The sequence below is a fragment of the Dermacentor andersoni genome, chromosome 9 (genome assembly GCF_023375885.2).
Source record: "Dermacentor andersoni chromosome 9, qqDerAnde1_hic_scaffold, whole genome shotgun sequence".
In the NCBI taxonomy this organism is placed as follows: Eukaryota; Metazoa; Arthropoda; class Arachnida; order Ixodida; family Ixodidae; genus Dermacentor; species Dermacentor andersoni.
The window spans coordinates 104,786,599-104,814,397 of NC_092822.1; the positions used below are offsets into that span (position 1 = coordinate 104,786,599).

At 46.4% G+C, this 27,799-nt stretch overlaps 2 protein-coding genes across 2 annotated transcripts in view; both read left to right on the top strand.

The window, feature by feature from the left end:
- LOC126527904 (uncharacterized) overlaps positions 1-1,494 on the top strand; it is a 39,263-nt gene extending 37,769 nt beyond the window's left edge. Inside the window, exon 15 of the mRNA XM_072284589.1 lies at positions 1,285-1,494. Within this exon, the coding sequence (XP_072140690.1) occupies positions 1,285-1,494 (210 nt within the window). The remainder of the gene's footprint in view (positions 1-1,284) is intronic.
- Positions 1,289-27,799, top strand: LOC126527905 (uncharacterized). The gene is made up of 7 exons (XM_050175749.3): positions 1,289-1,462; positions 6,220-6,442; positions 13,564-13,720; positions 19,335-19,447; positions 19,861-19,993; positions 23,696-23,890; positions 27,617-27,799. Exons 2-7 carry the CDS (start codon positions 6,228-6,230, stop codon positions 27,749-27,751), a joined length of 948 nt encoding a protein of 315 aa, XP_050031706.3. The 5' UTR covers positions 1,289-1,462; positions 6,220-6,227; the 3' UTR covers positions 27,752-27,799.

The window sequence follows — 27,799 nt, forward strand, 5'->3', positions numbered from 1 at the left end:
CCAATTGCAGACGCCAGCACCACCCTTCTCATCGGGTTATCTGCTTCCACTGTGCTGGCTCGGCCCAATCGAAACCCTCACCACTTAAGCGTGCTCATCGTCTCGTGTCAGCAAATTACATAATATAATCTGTTCTATGTGTGTGTGTGGAGGGGGGGATTATATTGTTACGGAGCGAAGTTTAAATATATTTACCGGGTAATTACAGAACCCCTCGCTGGCATACGAGATGGACGACCGTGCGCGCGACATCGGCGAAAGCCTTCTGAACTGTACTCAGCTTTGTCTCTGGCTGTGCATTAGTAACGTGACCCCCGGCGGTGAAAGCGCCGTCCCGTTGCTCGCTAGATCGTCCGAGTGGCACCGATAGAGGTGGATTACGTGGACGACATCGGTGAAAGGTCCAGACAGGCGGTAGAATCTATAGGCGTGGTTTCATATATGACGTCGGTCACTTGGCGCAGGAAACGGTACGGTAAAGCGAAATCAACTTTTCGCAAAGGCCAACTCGCCGTGAAGGTGTCCAAAGAAGAACCGTATCACCGGGGTCGAAGTGGGCATCGCGGTGGCGGGCATCATAGAAGCGTCATTGCTTTTTCTGCGAAGTCATATGGCGCAGGAGGGCAATTTGGCGTGCCTCTACATGCTCTGAAGATGGCGCCACGGGCGTATTTTGACGGCGTGTCAAGAACGGCGAGAAGGAGTGTGTCAAATGGCAGCGTGGGCAATACCACCAATTGGCTTGTATGTGTACAGCCATCTGTGCTCCCACTACATATGTGTTGCTTTCTGGCTCTATTCTGTCCAGAATTACGCAGTGAAATGACAAGCGCCCCCATTAAAGTGTCGGGTGCGAGAACGCGCAACCATGCATGCACGCGAGAAAGTCGTCGCGCTTTTACGTCTCTTTCAAGCGCCCGAATGTAGCAAATGGCGACTCGTAAATGTGACGTTACGTAGCGCATGCCGGTGGCCACCCACTTTCTCGGCATCCGCGCCTCTGAAAGATGCCGACGCTAGTCATTATGACATTCTAAATTACCGGGGTCCTCTCCAATGTCCCTGTCGCATCCCCTCTCGTGTGGAACCATACGTGAAACCAACACCCAGGGGTCCTTGCTTAGTCGAGTTATAGGTTTGGCACGTATTCTGTGCGCGCGAAAATTGCAACTGCGCGCGTAGCGTTGTACGCGGGCACTACTAACACGCACGTCGTCGTCGAGTGTGCCCCACCCCCTCACCCCTCTCCTTAATCCAACGCTCAAACTTCTTGCGCGTGCGCAGCTGTGTCTGTCACGCGCCCAGTACAGCACTATCAAGTACGGCGTCGCCGTGTACAACCTCGAGTACGCCGACGACGAGAACTCCTGCGGGAACGGCATCTACTCGCGCCTGAGGACCGTCCGCCAGTTGCTCTCCTTCTTCCAGGACAACTTCACGTCACCGAGCGACGCAGACCGCTGTGAGTGCTGTCTGACTGCGACGATATGGTAACCTAGCCGGTACGCACACACAGTATGAAACGGTGGCCTCCGGAGGGTCAGAGCGCAAAAGTACGTGCAATCAACGAGCTAGCTGAGAGTGCCAGTTTTGGTGGCGCCTGGCGGCATCTTTTGAGCGTGCGCGGAGGGTAGAACGTCTCGAGTCTTCGTTTCCTGCTCCGCCACTGAGTTAATGTAACGGCAGTTTGTGCTGATTTGCCTAGGGCGCGAAGGCGACGATAAGTCGCCTTTGACGAAGATAGGTCCTCCTATCGAAACGTTGGCCAACCTTTCTGAGGCACCTTATTCCTGTTTATAACCTTTATACCACAGTGTGCTATTCCATCGGTCAGCCCCTTTCTTAATTTTGGATCTAGGACGCCTTTGTAATTTTTATCACTGTCTGAGTCTCGCCTTGACTTCAATTGAGGCTGTTTATCCACGGTATGAATTATCGAATCTATGGCGAGTTGTGCGCGAGTGTTACCAATACCGTATATAAGCTACAGCAACATGGCAATGCACGGTTATTTCACTAGAAAATAATGGTTGCGTTATTATCAACGCCGGTCAGAGAGCTTCAAATCAAAGTACATATCCATCTTTTTAGGCTTTGTCCACTCCCGCACACCGGTGAAGACGCCAGGTAAGAACTATGCTAAATTTGAAGCCGTTAGCATGTGCAAGTTGTTTAGCAATGGTATACGCGCACTGTGGCAACATTAACAGTTTGCCCAAGATTTTTCTGTTGTTTTCGGAATGTCCTTTACAGCGTCACCTACGCGTCACTCAAGCAGTGCTTGTATACATGGCAGACCAGGTTCCTGTAATATCAATTATACCGTAAGATACCCAGCATCTACCCATGTCACAATACGGGTCCACCCCTACTTTTGAAGCAATTGGAAGAGTAAGCCAAGAACGTATCGGGCACCCATTTCTGTATTTTAGGAAACTTAAGGAAAGTTCAGAAATGTTCTTGGACGCCACAAGGGGCACCTAGTGAGCGACGGTTTTAGATTAGCACCAGAAAAGTGCTCTAATATTTTTTAACGAGGAAGAAGAAATGTGCATACTACTGTAAATGTACTTTCTAACATATGTTAACGCACACATTGGCGACCACGTGCCGCGAGCTCGAAAGTGCCGCCATATTTATTTCTGCGGTCGGACAGACGAAGGGACCAGGAGGTCGCTTGCTTCTTCCGAATTTTAGTCCTCATACTATACTAGCACCCACCCTCAATCAGAGTAAAATTGCTCGCCCCTCGACGGTGATTCAAGGGCGTTTTTTTTTTGCCTTCTCCATTGCATCTATTTAGCACCGATGTATAGTCGGTGCATGCTAAACACACACAAAGAACTGATATTTTAAGATCTACACCGCTAGTCGCACCCTTTAAGCACTCATACGCAGGCTGAAAAATACAAGTTCTTACCCATGCATCTCCAAATTTTGAGTCCGTGGGGACTTTCTGGGCATCTCAGAGCACGTATGCGATTTTGTGACACCCGCCGTGGTGTCTCGGTTGTACATAAGAACACGAGTTCACGTGTTCAACATCCGGGTAATTCGGCCGCCTTTTGAGGGGGAGGGAGCGGGGTGTAAAAACACTTGTTTGCTATGCCTTCTATGCACGTTAAGGAATAGTGGATGCTACAGGCTTGCATAATCACGCCCGGCAGGTGTTCGACAAAGACATGAGATTTACCTGCTTCCGTGACACAGACGCGAAACGTCTCGAGTTACGTCACAATGTAACAACAGTTATGACTTTGCGATTATGTTGGCGTGGTGCAAGTACAGGCGAAGGCCTTTATAGCGAAATGCTTGGGGCCTTCGAAATATTTTGTTACACAGGTCACTTCATCGTCAAGGTCGCGCATCACACCATTCACAATAAAAACTGGAGCAGGGTGAACCTTTTCAGGCGCATTCAGCGCCGCGTTTTCCCCTGGTGGAATCTTTTGACGAGAGGGTGCGCCGGGCAGCTGCAGTGAATGTGGAAACGTCATGCGAATTTATCGCGTATTTTTTTCGATGTTTTGCATTGTCTTTTGTGGTTGTCGGTTGCAAGCTTCTAGTGTGCAGAGTTCAGTAGGTTCGGCAAGCAATTTCGGATTAGTTTACTGCCTTAAGCATGCCGCAAAAGAGAGAGGAAAGGTGGCAAGCATTTTCGGATTAGTTTACTGCCTTAAGCATGCCGCAAAAGAGAGAGGAAAGGTGGCAGGTGAATGGGCTGTGTACCTGGCGAAATGTTCGATAGACAACAACAACCAGAGTTTAATAAAGAAAGCGTTGTGGCAAGGGACTTATATAGCTTCACTGCATAACCCGAGTGCAATGTGTTGAAGCACGTGTACACAGTGTACTGTTTTGAAAACAGAGTATCGCGGACAGCCGATCTTGTACGCGAACACCCCATGGCACGCTCTGTCAATCCCAATCCACGGATGGCACCTGAAACCCTGCGCCATCCGCTTTATGACAAATTCAGGTGCTCTCTTAAGACCTCCGTCTGCCGGTATTATTTTCGCATGCTGAATGATCTCACAGCAATACACAATTGTATAGCGGTGAAGCACAGATCAGCCACATGGAACACATACGATCGTAGAAAAAAAAAAGATTCTGCGCTTACCGCTGCTCCGTTCTTGCTAAAAGTTTCCAGAAAGGTCACATTTTATAGTTTTAATTGTTAATTGTAACAGTAGGCAATGTTGCTTGCCTACTGCTAAGAAAAAAAAACGGCAAATTCGCCTTCGTCTGCACCTCTCAAATGCACACCCAAGCAATTATATGAATCGAATCCCGAAGGCCATGGTCTGGCCTATTGCAAACAACGGACGTGATGTAGCCGGTGTGTTTTAGACATCGTTTAGACATCTAAAATTTACTGCAATCATTCGCCTGGTTTGTCAAAAAGAGACTACGAGTTTGCCTTCGTCTGCGCTTCTCGCAATTTGTAATGCCTGCAATATGCCTGTAATTTCACTTACGCCATCGGTCTTCGAGACGTGCTTCCAATAATTGCTCGGGGGTGCGTCCGGGGTAGACGAGCACAATTTCGCAGTTCTTTCTTGGAAAGCAAAGGAAATAACAACCCTACGTGTTACATTGAACTATATTCCCGCAGAAAAATTCAATTCTTCAAAATTTAAGCAAGGGAGCTGCGGTGACGGTAAACTTTTTTTTCTGCAATTTCGATTGAAAAACGCGCGTCTATTATATATAGACGCGCGTTTTTCTATATAAGACCAGCAAAGGTCGTATATAGACCTTTGCTGACATTGCTCTCAGCAAACCAAAAAAAAACAAGAAAAGAAAACAGCGTAAGAAAGTGTCGGCCTAAATTATTTATTGAGCTTCGGAGCGCAATACATGTGGAAAAAAAATTCGAGAAGTCTGCACAGAGCTCGTTGACCGAAAACATACATACCCCCCCCCCCCCCCCCCCCCCCCCCCCAGCAGAAACGCTTGGCAACTCCTCCGCCCTTCACAACGTTCATGCAAACACATGGCGGTAGCCGGCGCGCTTCTATCCGTCGTTACTTCGATTTTGTTTACTTGGTGCAACATACTGCAAATTTATATCCTACAAGGTTTAGTTGGCAGTGCAGCGCTGGTACTGTGTGTCTTGCATCCTCGTTTCTCGCGCTGGTTAAATTTCTGAAACAGTCCAATAATCGTCCTTTATACAGGTCATGTCGTCATAGAGGGGCTCGAATGTAAACGGATATATTTATTATGCATTATGGACTACAGTCCGTTCACCACTAAGCTCCATAGCATTGTCACTAATTCATTGTCTTCGTGTCGTTTCAGTGTACAAGAACAAACGTAAGTCGGTTACCGGTATCTGTCATTTTCTTTTGCTGTGTCAGCGTGACTATAACATTAAAACTGCGTACGATTGTCAGTAGCGATTGCCACACGCAAATAGTGACATTTTATATGGCCTTTGGGATCATAGCACATGAGAGCACAAAGCAGCCACTTGAAGATAAATATATGTAACGCATATTAGCATAAGTTTGAAAATTGAAGGAGGACATTGAAAGGATAGGAATGAAGAAGGTCTACATCAACAAAAAATATTGTCGCTTTGCGACTAGGGGATGCCTGTCTCTATCTCAACTTAAGGAGGCGTTCCTCTAACTGGCCATTAAGACATATGCACGTATGTGCAATTTCTCTCAACAGGCCCACATTTTCTTCCACAAAGCACTGCATAAGTACTCACCCATCATTAGGTATTTTGTGAGCAAAATTAATATTGAGGCTAAGCGAGCAATAAGAAAGTTGCCTCGATTAAGGGTGCTGCTAGATTGTTCTAATTTGCATACTCTGTTAAATTACGTGCGAAATAGAGCTCAATTCGGCTTCTTTACGGAAAAACACTTCGACGCACGGAAAGAGGCGAACACAACCTACATAAGGAACGCAATGAATGTTAAATAAGAACTTAAAAGCCATATGACAAAGTTCCCTAATTGCCTTAGGTATTATTTCATTTTTAGGTCGCATGTTTCCATCGCACACGTGAAGCCAAGAAACGATGCAATTCGATAAACCACCAGCTATCTGATATAAAAGTATGATGTCGAAAGCTTCCATTTTCCTCCTAATGTTAAACAGCGCTTAGTGCCTCCATAATATTTTTCTATCGCGTGCCCGATCAACGAAACTGTCCCTTAGCAGTCTTTTTTCTTAGTTTTGGAACGGGCTTTCGTGCAGAGCCTCCGATGCCCAAGTCTCCGCTCATCTGCACGTTCGGGGAGTTGACAAGTGAGGCCACGGTGGTGCCGGAGGACGGCCTCTGCGATTACACCTTCTACGACTCGCTCCAGAAGGAAGGCGGCAGCAAGCTGGCCGGACCGTTCGAGCCGGGTTTCGAGCGATTCCTCGAAATAACCGCTAGGCACAGCAAGACTGAGTACGGCGTCGGCCTTGACTATGGGTGAGCGGACGTTTAGCGAACGCTCAATTTGCGTGCTCCCAATATTACCTGTCTATTCGTAATATCCTCACGGGAACAATATTATCACTGTGACTATAACATCTCTCCTTTCGCAACATCTCGTAAAATTCCATTATTTCTAATTGCTTTCGTATTGCGGTGTAAATTCCATGAAAATCCAACTTGAACTCTTTGAGTTTGCATTAGGACGTAAGAGCGTACTATTTCAGTGGCAGACTAGACGTTGCAGGTTTTTTATAAGATTTACCGCGCGGATTATGGCCTAAAATAAGGTATTGTTCTCGGAACCTACTACATATTATTTCATGTAGACGATATAAATTCAAGATCTACATCACAAGCTTCCGTAAAGACCTTCGTATAAAAAAACCTTCGCGCCAGAGACCGGGTCCACCTTAAACCTCCTCCCGGCCTCCATTGCCCATAACTCCGACCTTGTTACGATTCCTACGGTACTGTCCAATATCGGCTTCTGTGAGTAATGTTCCACGTTGCCTCGTGTGCTGAAATTTTAAAAAAATATATAGGGAAGTAAATAAATCAAAGAGTAAGTCTGAAACTCCCTTAGAGCAATTATCGTAAATGAGCAAAGCTTGTTCTCGTCGGTAAGGCTGGCGTAATGCCGTTTCTAACACGCCGCCTTACCGAGTGGTTTGGGGGCAACGCCCCCTTTCCTCGATCGGGCCACTTGTCTCTGGGCACACATTACCTCTACACATAGCAAACTACACAAACCACATATAGCACGCCGCCGTGCATATCACGTGACACAGTTTGGGAATGCGCAGCGACGACATCTGCTGCCTTCGAGGCTGTCGCGCAGGCGCGACCTTGACGATACGGGGGCACAGGCTCTGTAGGCGAACATGTGACCTCGAATAGCAGCTAAAGACACCTCAGCCCAATAGGGATACTTACAGCATCCCTTTGTGCCAATATCTGGTTCCCGGGTCGCACGCTCGTCCCCTGAAGCCCTTTTCATTGCGAAGCAATACTACTTTAGGTCGCACTTCAGCCCGTTCCGTGGCGAGGCGGTGGTTGACCTTTAGCGTGACCTCGCTGCGTGACGTCACACCACGTGACCTAGAGTGACGTCATACCAGCTGTGTAAAAACGGGGCCCCATCTCACGGCGTCGCGAGGCGAGGCGGTAGCCACCAACGGCGGCCTAACTCCCGCTCCTCTCACCAGGGGCGCTACGGTTGGTGTGACGTCACACCAGCTGTGTAAAAACGGGGCCCCATCTCACGCCGTCGCGAGGCGAGGCGGTAGCCACCAACGGCGGCCCAACTCCCGCTCCTCTCACCAGGGGCGCTACGGTCAGAGTGGGCATATCTTACGACGCGGAGAAAATGGAGTGTTACCGCACCGTCGGCCAATCGATACTGGAAGATTTTGTAATGGGCACGCTGGTGAGGGAAATGTTTGTCGGCATACACGGATTCGACGGATGACTTCCTCTTAGATGATTCACTGTAAGCCGTAACACTAGCATAACCCAAGACTACCACCAGCCATACTACCAGCTGATCCGAGAATAACACACTATTGCTTCGCAATCACCAGGCTTAACCAAGCTAAGCCACGGCCGTTTTTACGTTGTAATTAGAATTTGAATTCGCTATAGAAGATTAACGAGATCACTTTTTCATTAGGAACTTGCGTTCTGCATTCCTCATAACGTACAGGTATATTTTATATGCAGGGTGTCCCAGCTATCTTTAGCCACAGTTTAAAAATGTAGCGATGCGTTCTAAGGCGACGCGACGAAATGCATGTTGCTATTGTATAGAGCAAGTCACATTTTTTGTACTCTCGTTAATTGCATAATTCGTCAAAAATTAGTTAACCAACTTCGGCAGCAACGAAGTTAGGAAAACAATTCCAGTTCAATAGTGGAGTGGTTTGCAAAACGTCCGATTAAATAGTTTCCGACTTTCTATCTATTAAGTATTAGTTTTTTTCCTGCTTACTGCAGATGCCCGTGACACTTAAAAAAATACCACGCGACATGCCCGCTTGCGCGTCTTGCAGTGGTCCCAAACGTTCCGCGTACAAACCAACATAGCATTCGGCAGCGTGTGCTGCCGCTTAAAATGCGACAGGGCAACGACACAGGCGTTGACTGTGCGATTTAAGCCAGCAACTGTTATCGCTTACGCTGCGATAACTACGTCCGGACTCCAGTGTGACTACCCGTGTGATGCATTGCATTAAAAAGCCTTCGTTTTGCCCGAGACGCGAAGCATTAATAGCGATAACAATGTATTAGACAAATACACCAAGTAAGGTTTGAATTTTTTTATCGGCCGAATAAACTGCGGCAAACATTCGCTTACTAATTAAGATCAACAAGTTTTATATCACGTGTGCAGAGGCAGAAATGTAAACAGATCTCACTCGATGACCACGAGCACTCGCTGTCACTACGCTGGCGTGATGAACAGCGGCAGCGGGGAGCGAAAGCTTCATGCCGCCTCTTGCTTTACTGTACCTAGCAAACTTAAAAGTGCGTGGCCTCCGACACTATAGGCGGGGGGCAGCACGGCGCGCATGAAGCCACCGGATCTCTGAGCTCGCCCTTAACGTTTGCACCCACCACACATTACCTCCGAGATACGGTGCACGGGAAGCGCATGTACACAGCCGCGCGGACAGCCATAGGCAGCCACGGCCTTGCTAGAGAAGGAGGCGGGCGCTTGATCACGTGGCATGCTTACTAGGTGCGCGAAAAGACTACCCGCATGAAGCCACCATCTTTCCGCCTCACCTTCGCACGCTTTCCCTCGCACCCAACACATACGGCGCGCGGTGCGCGATAGGATCTTATCGCATTTGAACGTTATACGAGATATCACGGTGATGGAGAACATTCGCCTGTATTGACCATAAGTTTTCTATCGCAACAATAAATAAAAGCTTACTGGAATTAAACTCAACGAAAACAAGTACTGGAATTCTAGAACTGGTACAGCGCAACATATAAAGGAAGAAACAAGCCAAGCCGGCCAGATAAAGGAACAGAGCGCTGACTTCCAACTGGTTTATTAGCGAGTTGCACGAAATATATACCTACAAGAAAGCATCAGGACACGTCGTCACAACACTTCACAAACGTCACACCGATAGAAGGCTACACCATCATTGGTCAGAGAACGCGCAATTTCGTCATGCAAGGTTAAACTAATCAAGAAATCTTGCTTCCTGTGGAGATAGGCACAAAGATGGCGCGCTAACGCACGTGCTGCCAGCCCTTGCTATGAGATCAGCTTCAATGATCTCCCGCGTAAGTTGTGATCGGTGCTTTTTTAGCACTTCACACCGATAAAAATTCGGTTTACATCCACAGTCGCGACAGTGAATTGCTAAGTGTCCCTTCTATCGGTGTGACGTCTGTGAAGTGTTGTGACGACTCGTCCTGATGCTTTCTTGTAGGTATATATTTCGTACAACTCGCTAATAAACCAGTTGGAAGTCAGCGCTCTGTTCCTTTATCTGGCAGGCTCGGCTTGTTTCTTCCTTTGTATGTTGCGCTGTACCAGCACGAGAATGCAATACCAACCCGCCCAATCCTCAACCCTATAGTGAAGTATTGGAAAGTGCTTTCCCTGGAATTCCCATTCGCAAGGGAGCTTCGTTTTTAGAGCTCTCCTACCACCCAATGAAGCGCGTTCACTCAGTCCGGCACAAGTAATAGCTCCATTATTTAAAATTCATTTACTGCGTAGGAAAATAAGAGAGCTTTTGAAGATGGGGTATGGTCGGTTTTGTATTGGTCGTACTGAAGATCGGGTATGGTCGGTTTCGTATTGGTCGCTTTCGAGCACTCTATAGAGTGCTCCAGCGGCAGGCTTTACATTCGGTTGGTCGAAGTTGTCCGCTCGGAGCAAGTTCTCCTGGTCCACTACGAGGGCAGTTCTCCGGCTTAGAGCATCGGAGTCTCTCTCACCTTCGAAATGGGAGCACAACTTACATGTGACAAACTGTCAGTCACGTGGCTCCACTCATTGCTCGGGGGCAGCTGAAAACTCAACTTGGCAGGCTTTCTCTGCCTACAGTGTAGCGAGGGCTGCACATCCTTGTGAACCAAGTCTGCGCGACGTAAAAATCACTTCAGCGTGGCATTAAACTAGTTACTCGTTAAATGCAACAGCTTCTGTTTCCCGGAGTGTTCCAATTGGCTTAAACAGTCATCTATAGAAAGCGATCAGTTCAAAGCGCATCAGAAGGAAGGCAGAAACGTGCATCGACCCCCTATGTTCATCCTGTAAGCGAAAGGCTCGGTACAATCTTTGGGAATTACAGTATCTGGGTAGCGTATACCCAACAAGCAAAGTGAGCACACAAATAAATCGTACCCATGTGGGGACGCCTGGAGAGCACATGTTTAGAGATAGTCTACAAGATTCAATGTAAATATTGGAATGCTACCCACGATGGCACATTTGGGAATTTTAAGTGGCACATGAGGCAACGCGAAAATGACATTACGGGACACATTGTCTCGAATGCCCTGTCAGACATAGCTGCTAACTCTGTCGAATGTTTCGCAAGGTTTACGAATTCAGGCTCGTTTGACGATTTTATCAATCTTGCGTCAATAATGAATAAAAAATGAGCTTTGTTTGAGAAAGAAGCTGTGCATCGTTGGTCGTGAACATTCCGTTCGATGTCACTGCTTGGTGGAAAGAAGCCAAATGTGTACCTGTATCGACCAAGTTTGTGCAGACAAGTTCCTGGGAGAGGCGAAATCGTCCACAGTAAATCCACTGAAAAAGGAACTCTGATCTAAAAGCAATAGGCTTTTCAATGTGCTTTTCTGTAGCAAATTTGCTTGTACACGGTGTCTAAAAGTAAATTAGCCTTAATAAAGTGTGCATGTATTTCCCAAAAGGCGTGTGCTTAGGCTAATTTTAAAACAAAATGCCCCACTCTCCTCCGCTCTGTGCCATGTCCGCGGTATCTTACAAATATTAAAGTTCGCAGGTTTCGAGGTATGCTATCGGAGCACTAAGAAACGATGAGATATCGCGTTGAGAGTGACTCCGCGTCTTTAATCGCCACCGAAAAATGTGAAAAATGCTGCGCGTACAAATCACAACACACCAGAGAGGAGGAAATCTGCCTAACGTCTATGCACACTTACTGCGCCATCTGTACCGTAATTAAGCCCTTGCCATAATTTTCCATAAGCATTGCCTATAAGGCAGCCGTATTGGCCCTGAAATTTAACGTCGAATCATCCTTTTATCTTTATTTGTCCAGGGAGGTAAATTCACAGAGGTAAACCTAAATGTTTAATTCTCCAGAGTTTAACGGAAGGCCGTCTGGTGAGCAAAGAACATATATAAATACGTATGTATTTATTTATGTTCAATCCTCGCTAGACAGGTTTCCGCTAAACGCCGGAGAATGAAACATATAGGTTTACCTCTGTGAATGGTCGCCACATTGTGAGTTGCAATTTTAGTTGCATGTTTTGTGTAGCGCATTGGTAAAAGAGGCTGCTGAGCCTAATAGAAGTACCGATTAGTACGTAATGCTTAAACGCGGGTAAGCGTTATTTGCAGATTTATCAATGCAAAATCTAAATAGAATGCTTGCTCTACTACATTCTTTCGATAACACATCTCCGTCATTATCTGCCATATTTTCTTTTTCTGTCAGATTTTTTTTACTTGCATTTGCATTTTATTTTCAATCATATTCTAAACCGTCATTGTAAGGAAATCATCGGGACACAAAGTAGGCCTAAACAATATTTTCTTAAACGCGCTCGCAACCAAAATGAGCCATAGCGACGAAAGCCCAACAACGCGGAGCATTTTAAATCGTATATTGAATCGACAGGCGCGTATGGTTGCAGTGAGGTGACAGTGGCGAAGTAGGGTAATGTCCACAGCCATGTCTACATGTTATCCTTAAATGAAACAGTTAGCTCCGAGGAGCTGGCCCTCTATAAGGCCGAGTGACCTTCACAGTGCTCTTTGCTTGTGCAAGGTAATGCGCAGAAAAAGGAAAGGTCATCGTTCATGCTGCGGTTCCTTGTGTCGCACTTTCTCCGTGGTCGTCCCGTGTAGGCATCCCGCCTATGTGCTCCCTACTGAGCTGAGCGCCGACGTCACTCCACTTGACATTATCTGATCTCAAATGCATGCACTGCAGTATATATAGGGTCACAAAAGCTTCCAAAAAGCGATACCTGGATAAGATGGTTTCGTTATGACGAGGGTTCACTGTACGCGCGTAAGCATGCTTAGTAGACGCAACTAGTGAGCGTACTTAACTTTATCAGAGACGAGTTGTCTCATCTTGAACGTACGTCGAAGGAGCGGATGCAGTTCACTGTAATAAATGTGCATGCACTGCAATATTTCTGTCAGGTTCTTAAAAAAAATGTAAAAACCAAGAAAGAAATAGAAATTGTAACGGCGTGCTTTGTCGGAAAAGGAAAACATAAGTGCGTCGGCACAGCGTCATTTAACTTCCGACGAAGACAAGTCATTTATGAATAAACACCTTTGCCTGTTTATGACCATACGCATGCCTGTCGAATGGCATAGATCTTTCTTTTTGTTTTGTCTTCGACATGACTATAAATCGTTGGTGCTTCTTGCGATAAAGTTTACAAGTCGGCAGTCATCGCTTTAGCCCTCTTGTATATGTTATTGTTGTCGTCCCATCGAGCCGCTTCAATATACACATACTGGTGGCAGTGCCATTGTGGCTGCGCAAAATTTCATCCGTGTTCAACACCCATCGTTCGTTCCCTTATGTTTTCCTCCCTCCTCGTGGAAGCGTGCTTTCAATATGTTAGCATTAGGCGTGCCAAAGTAGAAAACATTCCATGTATTAGAGCCACTCGCGCGGTAGAGGTAGAGAGTTGGGAAAGCTTAGCAAAGCGCCTTTATATATATATATATATATATATATATATATATATATATATATAATGCCACTGACGGTCATCTTCTCCGCACCACCGTCATTTGACAGCTCTATGTATCCGATGGGAACATGCACTGACCCTTAATCCTGAGAAACACTGGCAGGAACTACGAGTAGCGCAAGCGTTTTGCAATCCCCGGGTGTTTCTTTCAGTGCCCTCGGCGAACTGGAGATGTTGGTTCAAAAGCGCTCGACAAAAGATCACCTGGACAACATGTTCAGTCGTAAACTCTACCACTTCGGCTTTGTGAACACCGCCTTCTACTATTTCAACTTTGACCAGCTCGAATCTATGCTGAAAGTGCTCAAGGTAAGCGAGTGTCTACCCATTCTCTGAAAATCTCGCTCAGCCTAAATTACGCACGCACATGCGTGTAACTGTTGTCTAAGTGTACTCTTTGTAGCTTGGGCCTTTCTTTTTCATTTTGCTGTCATAAGTTTAGTCGCTAGTCACAGAGTGTAATGGTAATACTTTTGGTTACTGCTACAAAATCTGTCATTGATATACTGCCCGCAGAATGTTTGTGCTTCCTTTCGTTCACCTGTAGAACAGCCGACCTTTAATGGTACAAAAAAAAATTTAATAATGAACGCCATGTTTGATCGCTGGCAACCTTTTGCGTGCCCTCAGAGCACATTGTTGTAGACAGTGCTCATCATTCTGCCGGGTGAATTGTACCACTGTCATCGGTGTGTGTGACCACCACTTTAGTTTTTGGTACAACCTAATAGTTAATAGGTTCTACTACAAGAATATGACTACTCGTAAATAGAATGAAAGAAGGAGTGCGAAAACTGTTGCTGTGTTGTAATACTCAAGATTTTGTAACACGGAAAAACTGCATATATATTCGAGCAATATTATATTTAAAAATGTAGTATTTACTTGTTCCAGGTATATTCTCCATAAGAAGAGGCTCACATTCACGTTTATGCTGCTGCAGTTGCAGCATAAATGGGGGTAATTATTGGGCAAACAAGAGATGCCTAATGTGGACAAGCGCTAGGCGATGGGACACGAGAAGATTGCGGCACAACATGGTGCTTAACTAACAACAGAATCAAAACAGACCAGGAATAGGTGACATAAAAGAAATGCGAAAGTCTCATTACAAACGGCCTACATGTGCAACAGAACAAGTGTTATTGAAGTCACGGCGGTCGACCTTTAGTCCCAATGAGCCAGCAATAGCCGACAGTTATTTCTTAGACGAGCCTGACAGAAAGATTGATTACACATTTGTCATATCAGCTTGTCAACTGCGTGGGTTTCTACATCTTCCTTCTTAGTTGGTCGCAGTTGGTAGCCACCGCTCCGTTTTTTTTTTTCTAGATAAAGGTTTGTACTCAGGCAAACGTAACCAGAAAGAAGTATATGCGCATTGTAATTGTGCTCTTTCAGGCTGTCACTTAGGCAACGCCTGGTATTACCTACGTAGGACGGACCACGTGACAAGGAGATGGAGCTCTGTTGGCTAAGCTCTAAAATACTGGACCACTCCTTACTAAGACTGATATGGCACGACGCATGCGTTGCACAGTAGCCTGGAGCCACATGAGTAGGACTGAAATCCGGGCGAGTTGATATAGGTTCAAGGCTGCACAAGCGTGACTAGACAAGCGCTAAAAAAAGAAAAGAAAAAAGGGACACCACATGGCGCAGACTCTCAAGCGACGTTAATGAAAGGAAAAAAAACAAACAGAAGGAATCACAGCCATTGGCAGCCTGTGTGCATCGCCTCGTCTTTGTCGTACCAGCCTCCTCCATATCGCTTACCTCCTTGTCTCTGTCATCCCCACGGACCCCTTCCCCAGCGTGAAGTAACAGGTTAACACCGTTGTAACTAGGCCATGTTGGTGCTTTAACTTGGATAAGATTTTTAGCGCCTACGGACGAGTAAAGAAGGAAGACGTCGACAACCTGGCTGTATTGTCAACGCCTTCATTCTGTCCTCGTCAGCTGGTGCTAGAAATGCCAGCACGTTAGAGTTTCACAACTCCATCCGACCTATCAATATTTTTCTCCTTAACTTTTCATTCCCTCTTTAAATAATTCAAAATACAGTATGCAAATTCACCAAGGAAAACAGCGTATCTCAGCCGACATATGCAATGCAGCACTTTTTATGTAAAGCATGCAAAGTTTAGTTAATTTGCTTAGGGCTCTTTACTGCACTTGGAACATGCTCAGCAAACACCGCGTGAAAGCTGATGCGTGTATCGAAACATGACCCGCTGGAAACATACGCAGGAAAACATGACAAAGCTTTATCTTCTAATGAGCTATCTTTCATTGACTGGTAGTGTGTCCTCTATAACGATTAGTCGACGCTTGCTCTTGCTAATTAACCGCTTTTGAACATAAGCCGAAGTTCTTAGTATGATTTGGCGAACAATGTATGGGGGATCCTTCCCTGGGCCATGGTCGTATCAGATCGAACATGTCGCGACTGTACATCACTTAGTGCGCCACCACTTCTGTGGTTCTTTCGAAAGCTGTAAGGAGCTCTTCTCTCCGTCACTTATTATTCCGCGTACCCGCTCAGCGCTTAATGTAGTGCATAATTGAGAAGTTGCTACAGATTGTCGCGATGTCACCTCTGTTGCAGTGCGTTTTCCCGATTTTGACCTTGCAGCCGACGCTATAGAAAAGTGAAATTTTTCGCGTCTCGAGCCTCATTTTCCATCGTCATTACATTGTGGTGGGGTTCGCTTTCCTTTATGTGCATCTTTCTGCACTTTGTTATCACCTATTTTTATCATTTCATTCTCTTCGGACAACGGGGTCTGTGACGAGCAGCACTATGGCACCAGCTTGGCATGCACAGCGAAAGAAATGGCAAATAAAACTCGCCAATAGATAGTTTAGCACAACGGGTTCTGCTTCCCGTTCCACTCGCATACACCCGCTCCGCCGCAGAGATTGAACAGTATGATGATGTGCGCGAACTCGCCATGGTCTAATCATGCAGGACATCTCGCTATAGTCTACAGTGCCGTGCGGGCATTGTGTGCAATGAAGACGGCGACGTCAACGTGCCACGTGGTTTTCGGCTCGAGTGCGTCGAGCATCGCACGAAAAACAAAATGTAAAGAAAAATGTGCAATCGAAGGAGTGGACTGTAGACTAGACAGAAGAGGACAGGAACGAGAGCGCCTGGGGCACGTCGGTGGTTCGGAGCAGGGAATATGGCTAGGGCGTATAGGTGGGAGCTTGTCGGGTAATTGAACACGGGCTCACGAGGCGTCTACCTAGCCAGCTGGGCTCTTTCCCATTTGGCCTGTCGTCTCCCGACAACGACGTGACGCGAACCGTGCGAGAATGGCGACTTGGGTGCGGAGGCGCGCGCTTGACGGGTGCCTGGACCCGCGCTCCCGAAGTCTTCCACCCAGAGCAACGCATCTTCCTGGCGACCTGTGGCGTCTCCTCCACCGTCGCGAGAAGCGGGCAGCGTTTCGACAAATGGACAGCTGCAGGACTCGGCCATCCTAAATTGTCTTCATAGCCCGGATCTTTTACAAAAGAAACTTAGGCCCAATGAACTTTCTTTTCTTCCAAAGAGTTTATTTTTGAGAACTATCCTGGCCTTTTAATTGGCAATTTCCATGAATCGAGACGGTGTTGAGCTGAAATGATTTGAGCCTGTAAATTATGTTGCATGCTCCGTGTTTCTGCTTGAATTCTGTTGCCCCTTTGGTGAACTGACGTTGAGATTTTCTCTCAGCACTGTTTGGTGTTTGTGAACTTAAAGTGTAGTTTTGTTGTTTGCTAATTTGCAGGTGACTTTGTTCATTCTGGCACCGAGGCAGCACCTCGGGTGTCAAAACAATGCACGCAACAATCGTTAAAAAACGGAAAACGAATAAATTTTAGCAGGGCGTTCACGTGTTTGGCGAGCATGCGTCGCATACTGTGCCACCTGGTGGTAGCAGATGAGACTACACCAAGATGTACATAGCATTTTCAAGGGCATCAGTGCTAAGCTGTGATTTTTTATTGCAATTTTTTTTCAGACTGATGGCGGTATTTTTTATTTCTTCCTTTCTCTCTTTCTTCCTTTCTTTCTTTCTTTCTTTCTTTCTTTTTTTGTTTACTTGCAAACGCGGCTGGTGTATTGTCACACAAAGGTGCGACTCGCGTGGCTGCACCGAGCCGGATGCGCTTGATGTGCCACTTGTGTATTCAAGAACAAATCGTCATGCTCACAACTGTGCTTTTGGCCCCGAATTAATACCCTCACCTCGTTTCCTTAGGCAGTGTCAACGATGCAAAGCATTTTTCGAGCAGATCAGCCGACCTGCGGCAGTGCCGGCAGCCATTTTGTTTTTTCTTTCGTCTCGCTCACGCACTGGCGGCTGAGCGCTTGGCGCGTGCGCACAGGCGCCTCCGTTCGCTGGCTCAGCGCAGCGGGGCACAGGAGACGGTCTACTGAAAATGTCTAACGTACATCAGCTCGTCTACCATTAGAAGCTAGACTGATTCCGCGTCTTATATTTGACAAGTACGAAGCACTCTCAAAGATTCACGCATATAACCCCTTATTAGGTTGGCGTATAGCCGCCATGTTCACAGAAGGACATTTACAACAAACATTTCTTTGGTGACGTTTTGTGGAATCAGCGGCAGAGTGAGCGAGCCAAAAGTAAAAGAAATGCAAAAAGAAACAGGTTGTTCGTATATCTCTTGTCTCGTACACTTCTTGGCTTGTTGTCTGGACTATTCACCATTGTGCCAGCTTACCCAGTGCGCTAATATCGGAAATGACCCAAGTTAAAAAAAAGGGGTTGTAATGTTTCTTTGTCGGAGAGCAACAAGTAAATCATAATACCGTTACCATCGCCTTGATCACCATGCAACGGTCACTATACCATTGTGATTGCCGTGTTATGGTCATCATCCTACCGTCACCTTCAAATAGTCACCACGTACAGTCTCCATTCTGATGATCATAATGATGAAATGTATTGGCTTCCTCTTTAAAAACGGGGCGGTGACAAGTAGTCAGCTCGCCTGCTTGAGCTATCCAGGTATGCCATACATGTTTTTCAGTCTAGCATTTTGTTTTCATTTCCTTAATATTTTTTCTCTTGCGTAAAACTTGTACAGGTAGCTTGACCCGTTACCTATGCTTGTAAGGGATTCGGTTCTATAAATATGTTTCCTGATTTTTTTCCACCTATCCTCTAAACGTATGTTGCTTATCTCTACTGCTGACCGCTTATTGTTTCCATTCACTTTAAATCCCAGTGCTTCTATAAGGTGTAGGTTACGTACGACTCTCGCCGGGTGGATACCTTCGCATTCCATTAGAACGGGCTGAGTTGTCTCCGGATTTTCGCTGCCGCAGACACATACTTCAGTCGGTTATAATACTTGCTCCGATATGTGTTTGTCCTTAGACAAATAGCTGAAGCCTCAAATAGCACGGCACTGGCCTTTGCGTTGATAGAGATTTTACCTTAAAATTTATTTCTTGCCAATCTTGTAAATCCCCAAGGTCTTATGCGTGGAGGCTGTGCCACCCGGCTACGCTTTGCGGAGACGTAAATTATGGTAAATAGTGAGGTGCTTGCAAGCTGCTTCGTATTCCAACGGTGCGCGGGTTATGCATAGTTTTTTTACTGGCCATGGAATGAGCTCCATAGGCCTCAGCGTATATTTTTTGAAGTGATACTTCACCGGTAGAAAACTAGCGCACATTTATGACAAAGCTTTACGGTGACTAATGGTTGAACTTAGCAATAATTCACATCGCAAAATGTGGGAATAAGTACCAGTGCTGGGATAATTTAATAAAACCGCGATGGCTTCTACCTAAGAGACAACCTTGAAGACAGATACTTTGCCTACGGAATATTCTGCGTGCTTATTAATGTTTCGCGTGGGGCACCATATCTAAAGCGACGTTTTCCTGCCTTTTCAGAAAGTCTCTGACCTGATGGACGACAGGAGAAGTCCCACGCGACCCATCTACACCGTAATCGCGGTCGCTCTGATCTCCACTGGCTGGGTCGACGCAGCAGTGAGCGAATTCAGGTTTGCACTTCGTTTTAAGCTCAATAAAAATGAATGAATGTTTTGATGCTGTTACATTTGTCAGCCGTGAGCTATGCACCAAGATGTCGCTTGTGCACCAACTGTGTCTTAGCGTCAATATTCTTCTGTAAAGTTAGTACAGCAGTGAATGCGGTGCTTAATATGGACAATAATCAGCCGGTGGTCACAGGTCGTCACACTTAATTTGTAGCCTTCCTTTACGGCGCCAGTCGTGCCCCCAGTGTTGCCTTGGGCCGTCGTATTAGAATCACTTGTCAATAGACTTGTCCGTACTATCCAGTTTTACGTTCTTTTTTTTTATTTCTTGAAGATGCAACGCAATTCCTCCTTACCGACAAACATTAAACTAGACTCGAGTAAGCGTGGCGCTCAGGTGCCATTGTTCGCCGCAGGAGGACATACACGCCGGACGCCCTAGTGTCGGTGGGACACTACTTCAGCGAGGACAAGAACTTCATGGGATGCCTGGCCGTGCCTCCCACGCTCCTAGACGTGCCACCGAGCGATGACTACTACTACAGCTTGGTACGTGCGCGATGGTGAACCGCGTTCGTAAACGGAATTTTGAGAACGTTTGACAGCTGGTGCATTCTTGTGCTCATTTGTCATATCCTCTTATAGTCGAATAGGTTTCTATGTCACGCCTTACGCCATTACCGCGTTTAAATCAAATGAAATTAAGACGGTAATCTACCATGTCGAGGTGACTCTTCCCCAGCTCCTTATGAAATATATGACCTTCATATGTAAATCGAACGGAGGGCGAACTGTGTAATGCATATCAGCAGGCAATTTTATTGAAGTGAGACTGGCAATTATAGCTTATACTTCTGACAAACTTTATATGTTCATTGAAGACAAAGCAAAACAAAGATAATATAGCTTGCCACTTGTGGGAGCAGATATCAAGTAACACGTGCAAGTCTTTATCAATTTAGTTATGGCGACGGCTCTCCTTCCGTCTACTTTCTTGACTATTTTCATACATGTAACTCGTCCACTCCCTGCAACTATTAGCAGGGAGTAACAGGTGAATTCGGATGCCGCGACGACAGGACCTCAGAGGCAACACGTGTGTACATGCACCAGGGAATCGCCCTGCGGAAACATTCGCTTAGACGAACCCAACGTGAGTGGTTCGAGCCGCTAGTAGGTCCGACCCGATATCGTTCATCTCGTTTGCATACCTTCTCCAAACGATTCGAGAGAGTCGCCGCCCCACTCACAAAGGGGCTCACTCAACTCTCCCCGATGCTCGCTCGGCCTGACCTTGTGCCGGTTCCATGGACTCCGGCCTCGTCGTCGTCGCAATCTATCGTCACATGCGCCAAAGTCGCCACCGAGGATGTTGGTAGGTAGGGCTCGCAGGCCACGAGCAATGACTTCCTCTCGCTCTCGGCCGATCTGTATGCTGACGACCCACTCCACTCGCCACTTTGGTCTTTCCGAATAAATGGGACGACGACGGCACACCACGTCGGCCCCCACGTCGGCCGCCGTCACGTCCTTCCTCGCACTCCACAAGGCGGCACGTGCAGACTTTGTCGGATTTACGTAATCGTAGCTGACGTAATGTAGTTCTCTAAATCAATCGGGTCATTCAAGATGTTGTGGCGTGTGTTCTCGGCGGTAGCGCTCAGTCGCACTCTGTCGGGTGAAAACTTTTTGTGGGGAAATATGTTGCAGAAGAGGTCCGCGAGATATCTGGATTCTTCCGGCACACGGACTATTGCTATTTGTACTCTTTGTCACCACAATTGTAGATCTTAAAAATTCACGCATGTTGTGCAGCTCCGCGGCGTCCTCGTTGTTGCTCAACAGCGGGGGCGTCTCGTCCTGTCATAGCTGCTATCTGCAAAGGAACTGTTTCTTGATGCACGGAGACACATGGAGAAATGCCTCACGCTTTCTTCATTCTTGACGTGTCTCTGACATCAAGACGAGTCTACTCCGCGCCAATAGCTTGCGAAGGTGTGTGAAGACAGTGGCGACCATTGTGGAGCTGAAGGTTAAACATGCTTCTTAAAGGGACCCTGAAACATTTTTCAAAATATTTCTAAAATGGCCTCACTATTAAAGTATACGTCGTCCCCCGAATCTCATGCCTCAAAAACTTTTCGAATCCTTCAACGATTAGTGAAGTTATCGCACCGATACCCGATTTTCTCTATTCGTCTCCGCTGGCGCGCTGGAAGCTACAGAGCGGAGAAGCCAAGAGGGCAAATGCTCGGGTCAAAATTTTTCTGTGGTGATGGATAAACAGCTCGTCGCGGCACTTTTAACTATGTTTAAAAAGTAGTTTATGTCCCCTTTAAATGACACGCAGCCATGTTGCAGCGCGATGAGCCTACAACCACGTTACGCATGCCACCACAGCTCGGCAGTCGCGTGCTCTTTCCTCTTTTCTGAGCCGCTGACGCCACTCGTAACACCACGGCACTGCAGAGCCGTGCCTTAAACACCTGTGCATTGTTCTACTCTTAGCCGTTGAGCGAAAGGTGTCACTTTCTCCCCAGGGCCCGCTCAAAGGCCTGTCATTGCATACCTCGCTGTATTTTGTCGTCGTTATTATTGAATATTCATTGGAAGGATTACTATGTATCAGAATGCGCATGGATTCAATTGAGGCTATGCACTGTCTCAACAGGATGCATTTTTTCCGCAGCCGCACTTGCGAGAAATTTTATAAAGTGAAACTTCACCGTCAGACACATGCGACCCATCATTCTTGATTATTGTTGATGCGTAGGCTAAATCTTTGACTTTTGCGAAACCTTCGACAAGGTGTAATATAGATTACACATTTTTATGCGTTATAAATTCAATGTCGATCCTGACGTGTTTTCATCATTGAACGTATTCGTCTTAACCAGTCAGTTTCTTGCAACAAAGCATCATGTTTTCAAATTCAGTGGTTCATGTACAGAAATTGTATTTTCTAATACAAATTATTTACTTACCTGATAGCATTTTTCATACCATCTACACCCGGCGACAAAAGTTTTCGGACCGCGGGATCTCCGAAAACGTTCAATTCTCGAGCAGCCTGTAGCACTAGACAGTAAAACCGTATGCGACAATGTTAGCATATTCTAGTCGAGTCCCGAAATACAAATACCACACTGTGTTGTGAGTTTGCGGACATATTCAGCGTTTTCTCAGATCTCGTGCCCCGCAATATTTTGTCGCTAGGTGTACACATTCACCAATGAATCCGTTATTCACCAAGACATGCACGGGACCAATGTTACCGTTCTGAAAAACTATATTACCACTGTATCCTACTACGGAACGTTGTTGATGCAACTATAAGCACGCATGTGCAAAGTTATCAATGACGCTTGTGATGTTTTTATTTCCCTGGTCTGTATAATCTCAGTTATACTAGCTTAGGAGCTGTAGTACATCGTAGTTACTTGTGAGGACCTACAGCCTCAATAGAATCAACGGTGCTAACCGCATGTTGGGTTATATTATCCATAGCTACCGCTCTTTCCTCTCTGAAGCTAACGTTTTACGAAATGTTAACTCCTGGCAAAATAAAATATGCGGCAGTCCTACGGGATCAGGGATTAGATCATCTATGTAAGACAATAAGCCAAGTTCTGTATTTTGCAGTGTGTTTTGTTTTGGTAATTAGAGCCGCGTAGCTAGAGATCCTGATGCAAACTGTTGCCGCTTTCCGAACGCATATAATATCTTCTCCTTGCTCTTTGACTAAAGACTCGCTGACGATGCCAGACACAAATTCTAAATGTGCCGTTGGTGTTTCAGCTCTGCATGTACACCGTGCCAGTGCAAAGTTTAGCTTACTTCCGGAATTCCTTTCCCTCACTCGGTCGTTGTGAAATATTTTAGCAGTTTATTAAAAACTGTGCGCGAAGCTGATTGCAATATTTATCAATGATAAAAATACGTCCGTGACAATCGCGTCAGTAGCCATACGTTTACTGTTCGAAGAACATATAGCGTCCGATTTTAATTTTACGACTTCAGCGTTTTTTGGTTCGGCAGTGTCTGAACGAGTCTCCAACTCAACTGCAGGCCCCGTATAACGACTGCTGATACTATGGTAAATCGGGTATACGCAAACTTGCCTCAAACATAACTCTAACATTTAACACAGATTCCAAATCTACTTGGCGCTGCTTAACAACTTACCAATGGTTCCTTCGCTCGATTCTGTGAAAGACGACGCCAATTCACGGCCTTTGCTAACGTTCGCAGAATACCGCGCACGAGGCAGCCAAGGTGGTGGACGACAAGCTCGCCAACATGACCAAGGTCGTGTCCGTGGCGATGTTCGGTCGCTGGTACAGGCCATTGTACCCGGATCCAGAGGTTGTCGACAAGCCCGGCAATTACTCACCACTGCAGGCCTGCTCGATGATTCCTGAAAGCCAAATTGGCAACATCGCAGACGTAAGTGCACGCTGACGTAAAAATAACAATGCGGTTTGATTTCAAGAGCCAGCGAGATGTACTCGCGATAGACGGGAAGGCACACGTTTCTTTCAGTGGAAATTGATATTTTACTGAAGCAAATCGCAACCCGTTTGTCTTTTGCAATGTCCTAACGCAACACGTACCAGTACATGTGATGTGCAGGCCTGCTACTGAACTTCGCTGTAGAGTTCACATGTTGCTTGTTCATTCTTATTCTGAAATCTTTTATTTCTATCGGGAGAGATAATATTGTTATTAATCTCGCCAGGCATATTAGTGGATACACAAGTCTCTCTTTTCAATGTCTTGCATCGCTTGTCAATGCTTGCAAGGCTATCGTTTAGTCCTCCGCAAAGCAAGCACGAAGTAACGCGTCATTCAACTAGCTTCTTCACTCTCGCGCATTGTATTCAGAAGCAGAATACTGTTCTCTGTGGGTACCACCTTAGTTTTGACACATTTTAGGACGAAAAGTAATCTCGTAGCTCAAAATTCTCCTTGAGCGGAAGGCTTCATGTGCATCGAAAGACAAGTGGAGTAACATGAGGCATCAGTACGGTGCAGTATCTTGTGTTATTGTTCCATATTTCTTTTTCTGCCACTGAATTTTCGCATTCCTCCGAAATTTGTACGGTATCACATTCTAGTTCAAGTATTACAAGAATAAGCAGGTCTAGTAGTGACAGTGTGGCTTCGGTATCTCTAGTGGAGCCAGCTATGGGTCATTTCAGTGATTTATTGGTGTTTCACGTGACGTTTATCGCGCTACTAAAGGGCTCTGTAATAACAGCTTGATCTGTCATTATAGTGCCTACAACGACGCATCATTAGCACAAGCATATATTGTAATTCGGCACAATGCAAAGAGTTCTGTTCTCTCGATGATAGGTCAGGATGCTGCAAGAAAGGGGAAAAAGTAATGTTCGAAACATTGCTAGAAGCATGACCAGCCACAAATTTGCGAACCACTCACAGCAGTGTAAGACTTGGTAGGCATTATAGAAGTAATTTTCTATCCAGATTTTTCGGATACAGTTTATCGAGTTAATTGTAGAGAGGCACATTTCGCTTGTTGCGAGCTCGGTTTAGCGGACGCAAGTGATACACCTTTTGACAGGTTGAGAACGGCGATTCGACTGGCTTTATTCGAAAGTAAAAGCAGGTTTGCCGAGTGGCAGTGTTGGTGCCCAAGTCGCATAACCGCTTCAGTTCGAGCAGGGGGCAATGACTCCCGCGGTGAGGCAAGCTGGACTTTCGGAGCAAAGGGCGATGACCTCCACGGCGGGGACGGCGAAGTGACGGACGGTCACTACACGCTCTACAATAGGATATGAAACTAGCTAAATGTAGCTCCACGATAGCTGCTTGAGCACCAGCATTTGTCAGTTTGGAGCCGTGACATAATTTACCTAGTTACTGTTTACACGGAAAAGCAAGGCTGTAACGAAGGTGACTGTTTGGCAATGTTGGTAGAACATGAACGCAGCTGTGGGTAAAAATCTGCATTCTGTAATGAAAACACGAACGCAACAAGTGTACACTTGTTGCGTTCGTGTTTTCATTACAAAATGCAGAACAGTGACACGTGTCACTGTTCGCCTGTTGGTTGCTCCTATTTCCTCAGTCGTCATCAGAAAATTAGGTGCTCCTCCAGCCCATGGTTTCCGGCGTCTCAAGCACGAAGCTTTAATTAGTGCTTGAGGCATTTTATTTCGCCACCAGTTTGATACGGTGACAGCCTTCCATACAAATCAGAAATCACACTCGCATATCGTCTCGCACCATGTTCCTTTAGGATTGCCAAAGTTTGCGCTGTAGATGTAACGAGGGAATGTTAACCAACAAAAACTGTATCGATCGCGCTCACAGCTGCTGAGCATACCTAGCTGCACGAGCAGTCTTGATTGTACTATTTACTATGCGACATCGGCCATGCTCACCTGTGGCCACAGACAATTGTACCTACGCAAACACAGTGCCGGATGCAAGGAGTTCTTAGTCGCGGATTTATCATCTTCGCAACAAGCTGGAACAGCACAACAATACATCGAAAGAAAGTCTTACGTATTTGCGGTCAAAACATGATTCGCCTCGCACCAGCACTGCATTGCAAACAATCACGTGTAATCTACGGCTGCAATAAATCACGTAATACCCACGTACAAAGTAAACATTATCTGCATACTTGTGTTTGCACGAAGCACGAAATGAACTCGCGCGACACGAACGAATATACCTGCAGAAGGTGACATGGGCAGCCGAGCCTCCGAATTTGGCAAAATGGCTCACGGATGCTTACAAGACTCAGCTGTGCCTACCTCTCTCTTCCCTCTCTCTGTCTTTATCCAGCCTTCGGGTTGGCTTGCGGCAGGCATAATTTTTTCCGGCAGCGAACATCGACTTCGAACCGACCGGCGTGAGTCAGGCTTTTCCGTCGAAACTTTCTGCCACAGATGTAGATATGTGGCCAGGAACCTTCCGAGCGAATAAACTTGGTGATTGACGCAAATATACACTGCTACCGGTAGCAAACAAAAAAGGCTATGGTGCACCGCTCTTCAAGGATGAGTGTCCCCAGTTCCATATCATTGTCCAAGCTGCTCTACACAATTCATGTAGATCAAATTTCAAAGATCATCGGATCTGCAGGCACTGTCTTAAACGCCTACATATCGCAGTACGCTTCTGCGAATCATGCTGTGTGCGTTTCCTTTCTAGTCTGCCGACTCAGATTGTCTAAGCCGTCATGGTCTAAGGTAAGGTGACCACACGTCTCGATTTAGCCGGCGGCGGGACACTTTGCGCTTTTACCACCGCTGTCCCACTGTCCGAAGGCTTACGTGTGGATCGGTGTATTTTCCCGCTTCGGCCTCTCCGGACACGGAGTTGTCTCGAAATGCCTGCCCTGTGGTGCCGAGTTGGCTACTCACTTTCCTGAGTGCGCTGGCACCAACCTCAAAACGACCCGAGAGGCAGGTGGCCAAGCACAACACTACCTGACGAGAGGTAGCCGCACCTGTTGTTCGGTCTTGCAACGGGTCGGAAAGCAAAGCATTCACTTGCTCTCACGTGACTGGTTAGAATAGCACTTTTGTTGACGAAAGTGTGATTCTGATCGCTCACGCGAGGGCAAGCGAACGGTTCGCTTTCCAAACCGTCAGAAGATTGCACCCATCGAACCCCTCCCACAGAGCATGCATCTTGTGGTTCGTAACATTTCTCGATCTAGCTGCAAATGATTACTCAATGCGTTGGCTAACAAACCGTAGCCAAGCCAAAGCGCGCTGACCAAACCGTCTTCATGCATTGATAGCTTGCCACACTGTGATGGTGGAAACACATAGAATCATGCCAGAACGCGATTCAAATTGATGAGGAGCTTGGAAAACACGTTGTCTTCACACAAACAAAACTTGGAATATATGTTGTCTCGTTTAGTCTTGGATTCAAGTTGCGGGAAGCATTCAGTGGTTATGCGTGTCGTATTACGTCCATGCCAGCTGCGACCTTTTGCTGTCATCGCCTTAAATGCTCAGATAGAGCCTGCAGTGTCCGAGTCGCATGCAGCTGGCGTGCAGTACGGGCCACAGTGCGTTTGGACCGTGCCGCCATTTTTTATTTTTCTTATGCGCGATAGTCTGTTTTTCCACAGGTAAAACAAAATGTTCAATGTTTTATTGGCGCTCGTTTGTTTTTCCACAGCTGTGCGCGAACCCCACGTACACGGCATCGTACCACGACAACAAAAGCCAATCTCAAGTTGTTTACAGCAAGAAGACGGAAAGAATGTTTATTTACGACGACAGCGCGTCCATGCGCAGCAAGGCAAGTTGCTGAAAAACATAACTGCGCGTTGTCCTCCCGTGCTGCTGGTCCTCTATATAG

Excerpts from the sequence above, each read along its gene's own strand:
- LOC126527905 (XM_050175749.3), top strand. The coding sequence starts at position 6,228 with ATGCCCAAGTCTCCGCTCATCTGCACGTTCGGGGAGTTGACAAGTGAG. Across the intron at positions 6,443-13,563 it reads GGCGTCGGCCTTGACTATGG|TGCCCTCGGCGAACTGGAGA; the intron begins GTGAGCGGACGT and ends TGTTTCTTTCAG. Across the intron at positions 13,721-19,334 it reads CTATGCTGAAAGTGCTCAAG|AAAGTCTCTGACCTGATGGA; the intron begins GTAAGCGAGTGT and ends CTGCCTTTTCAG.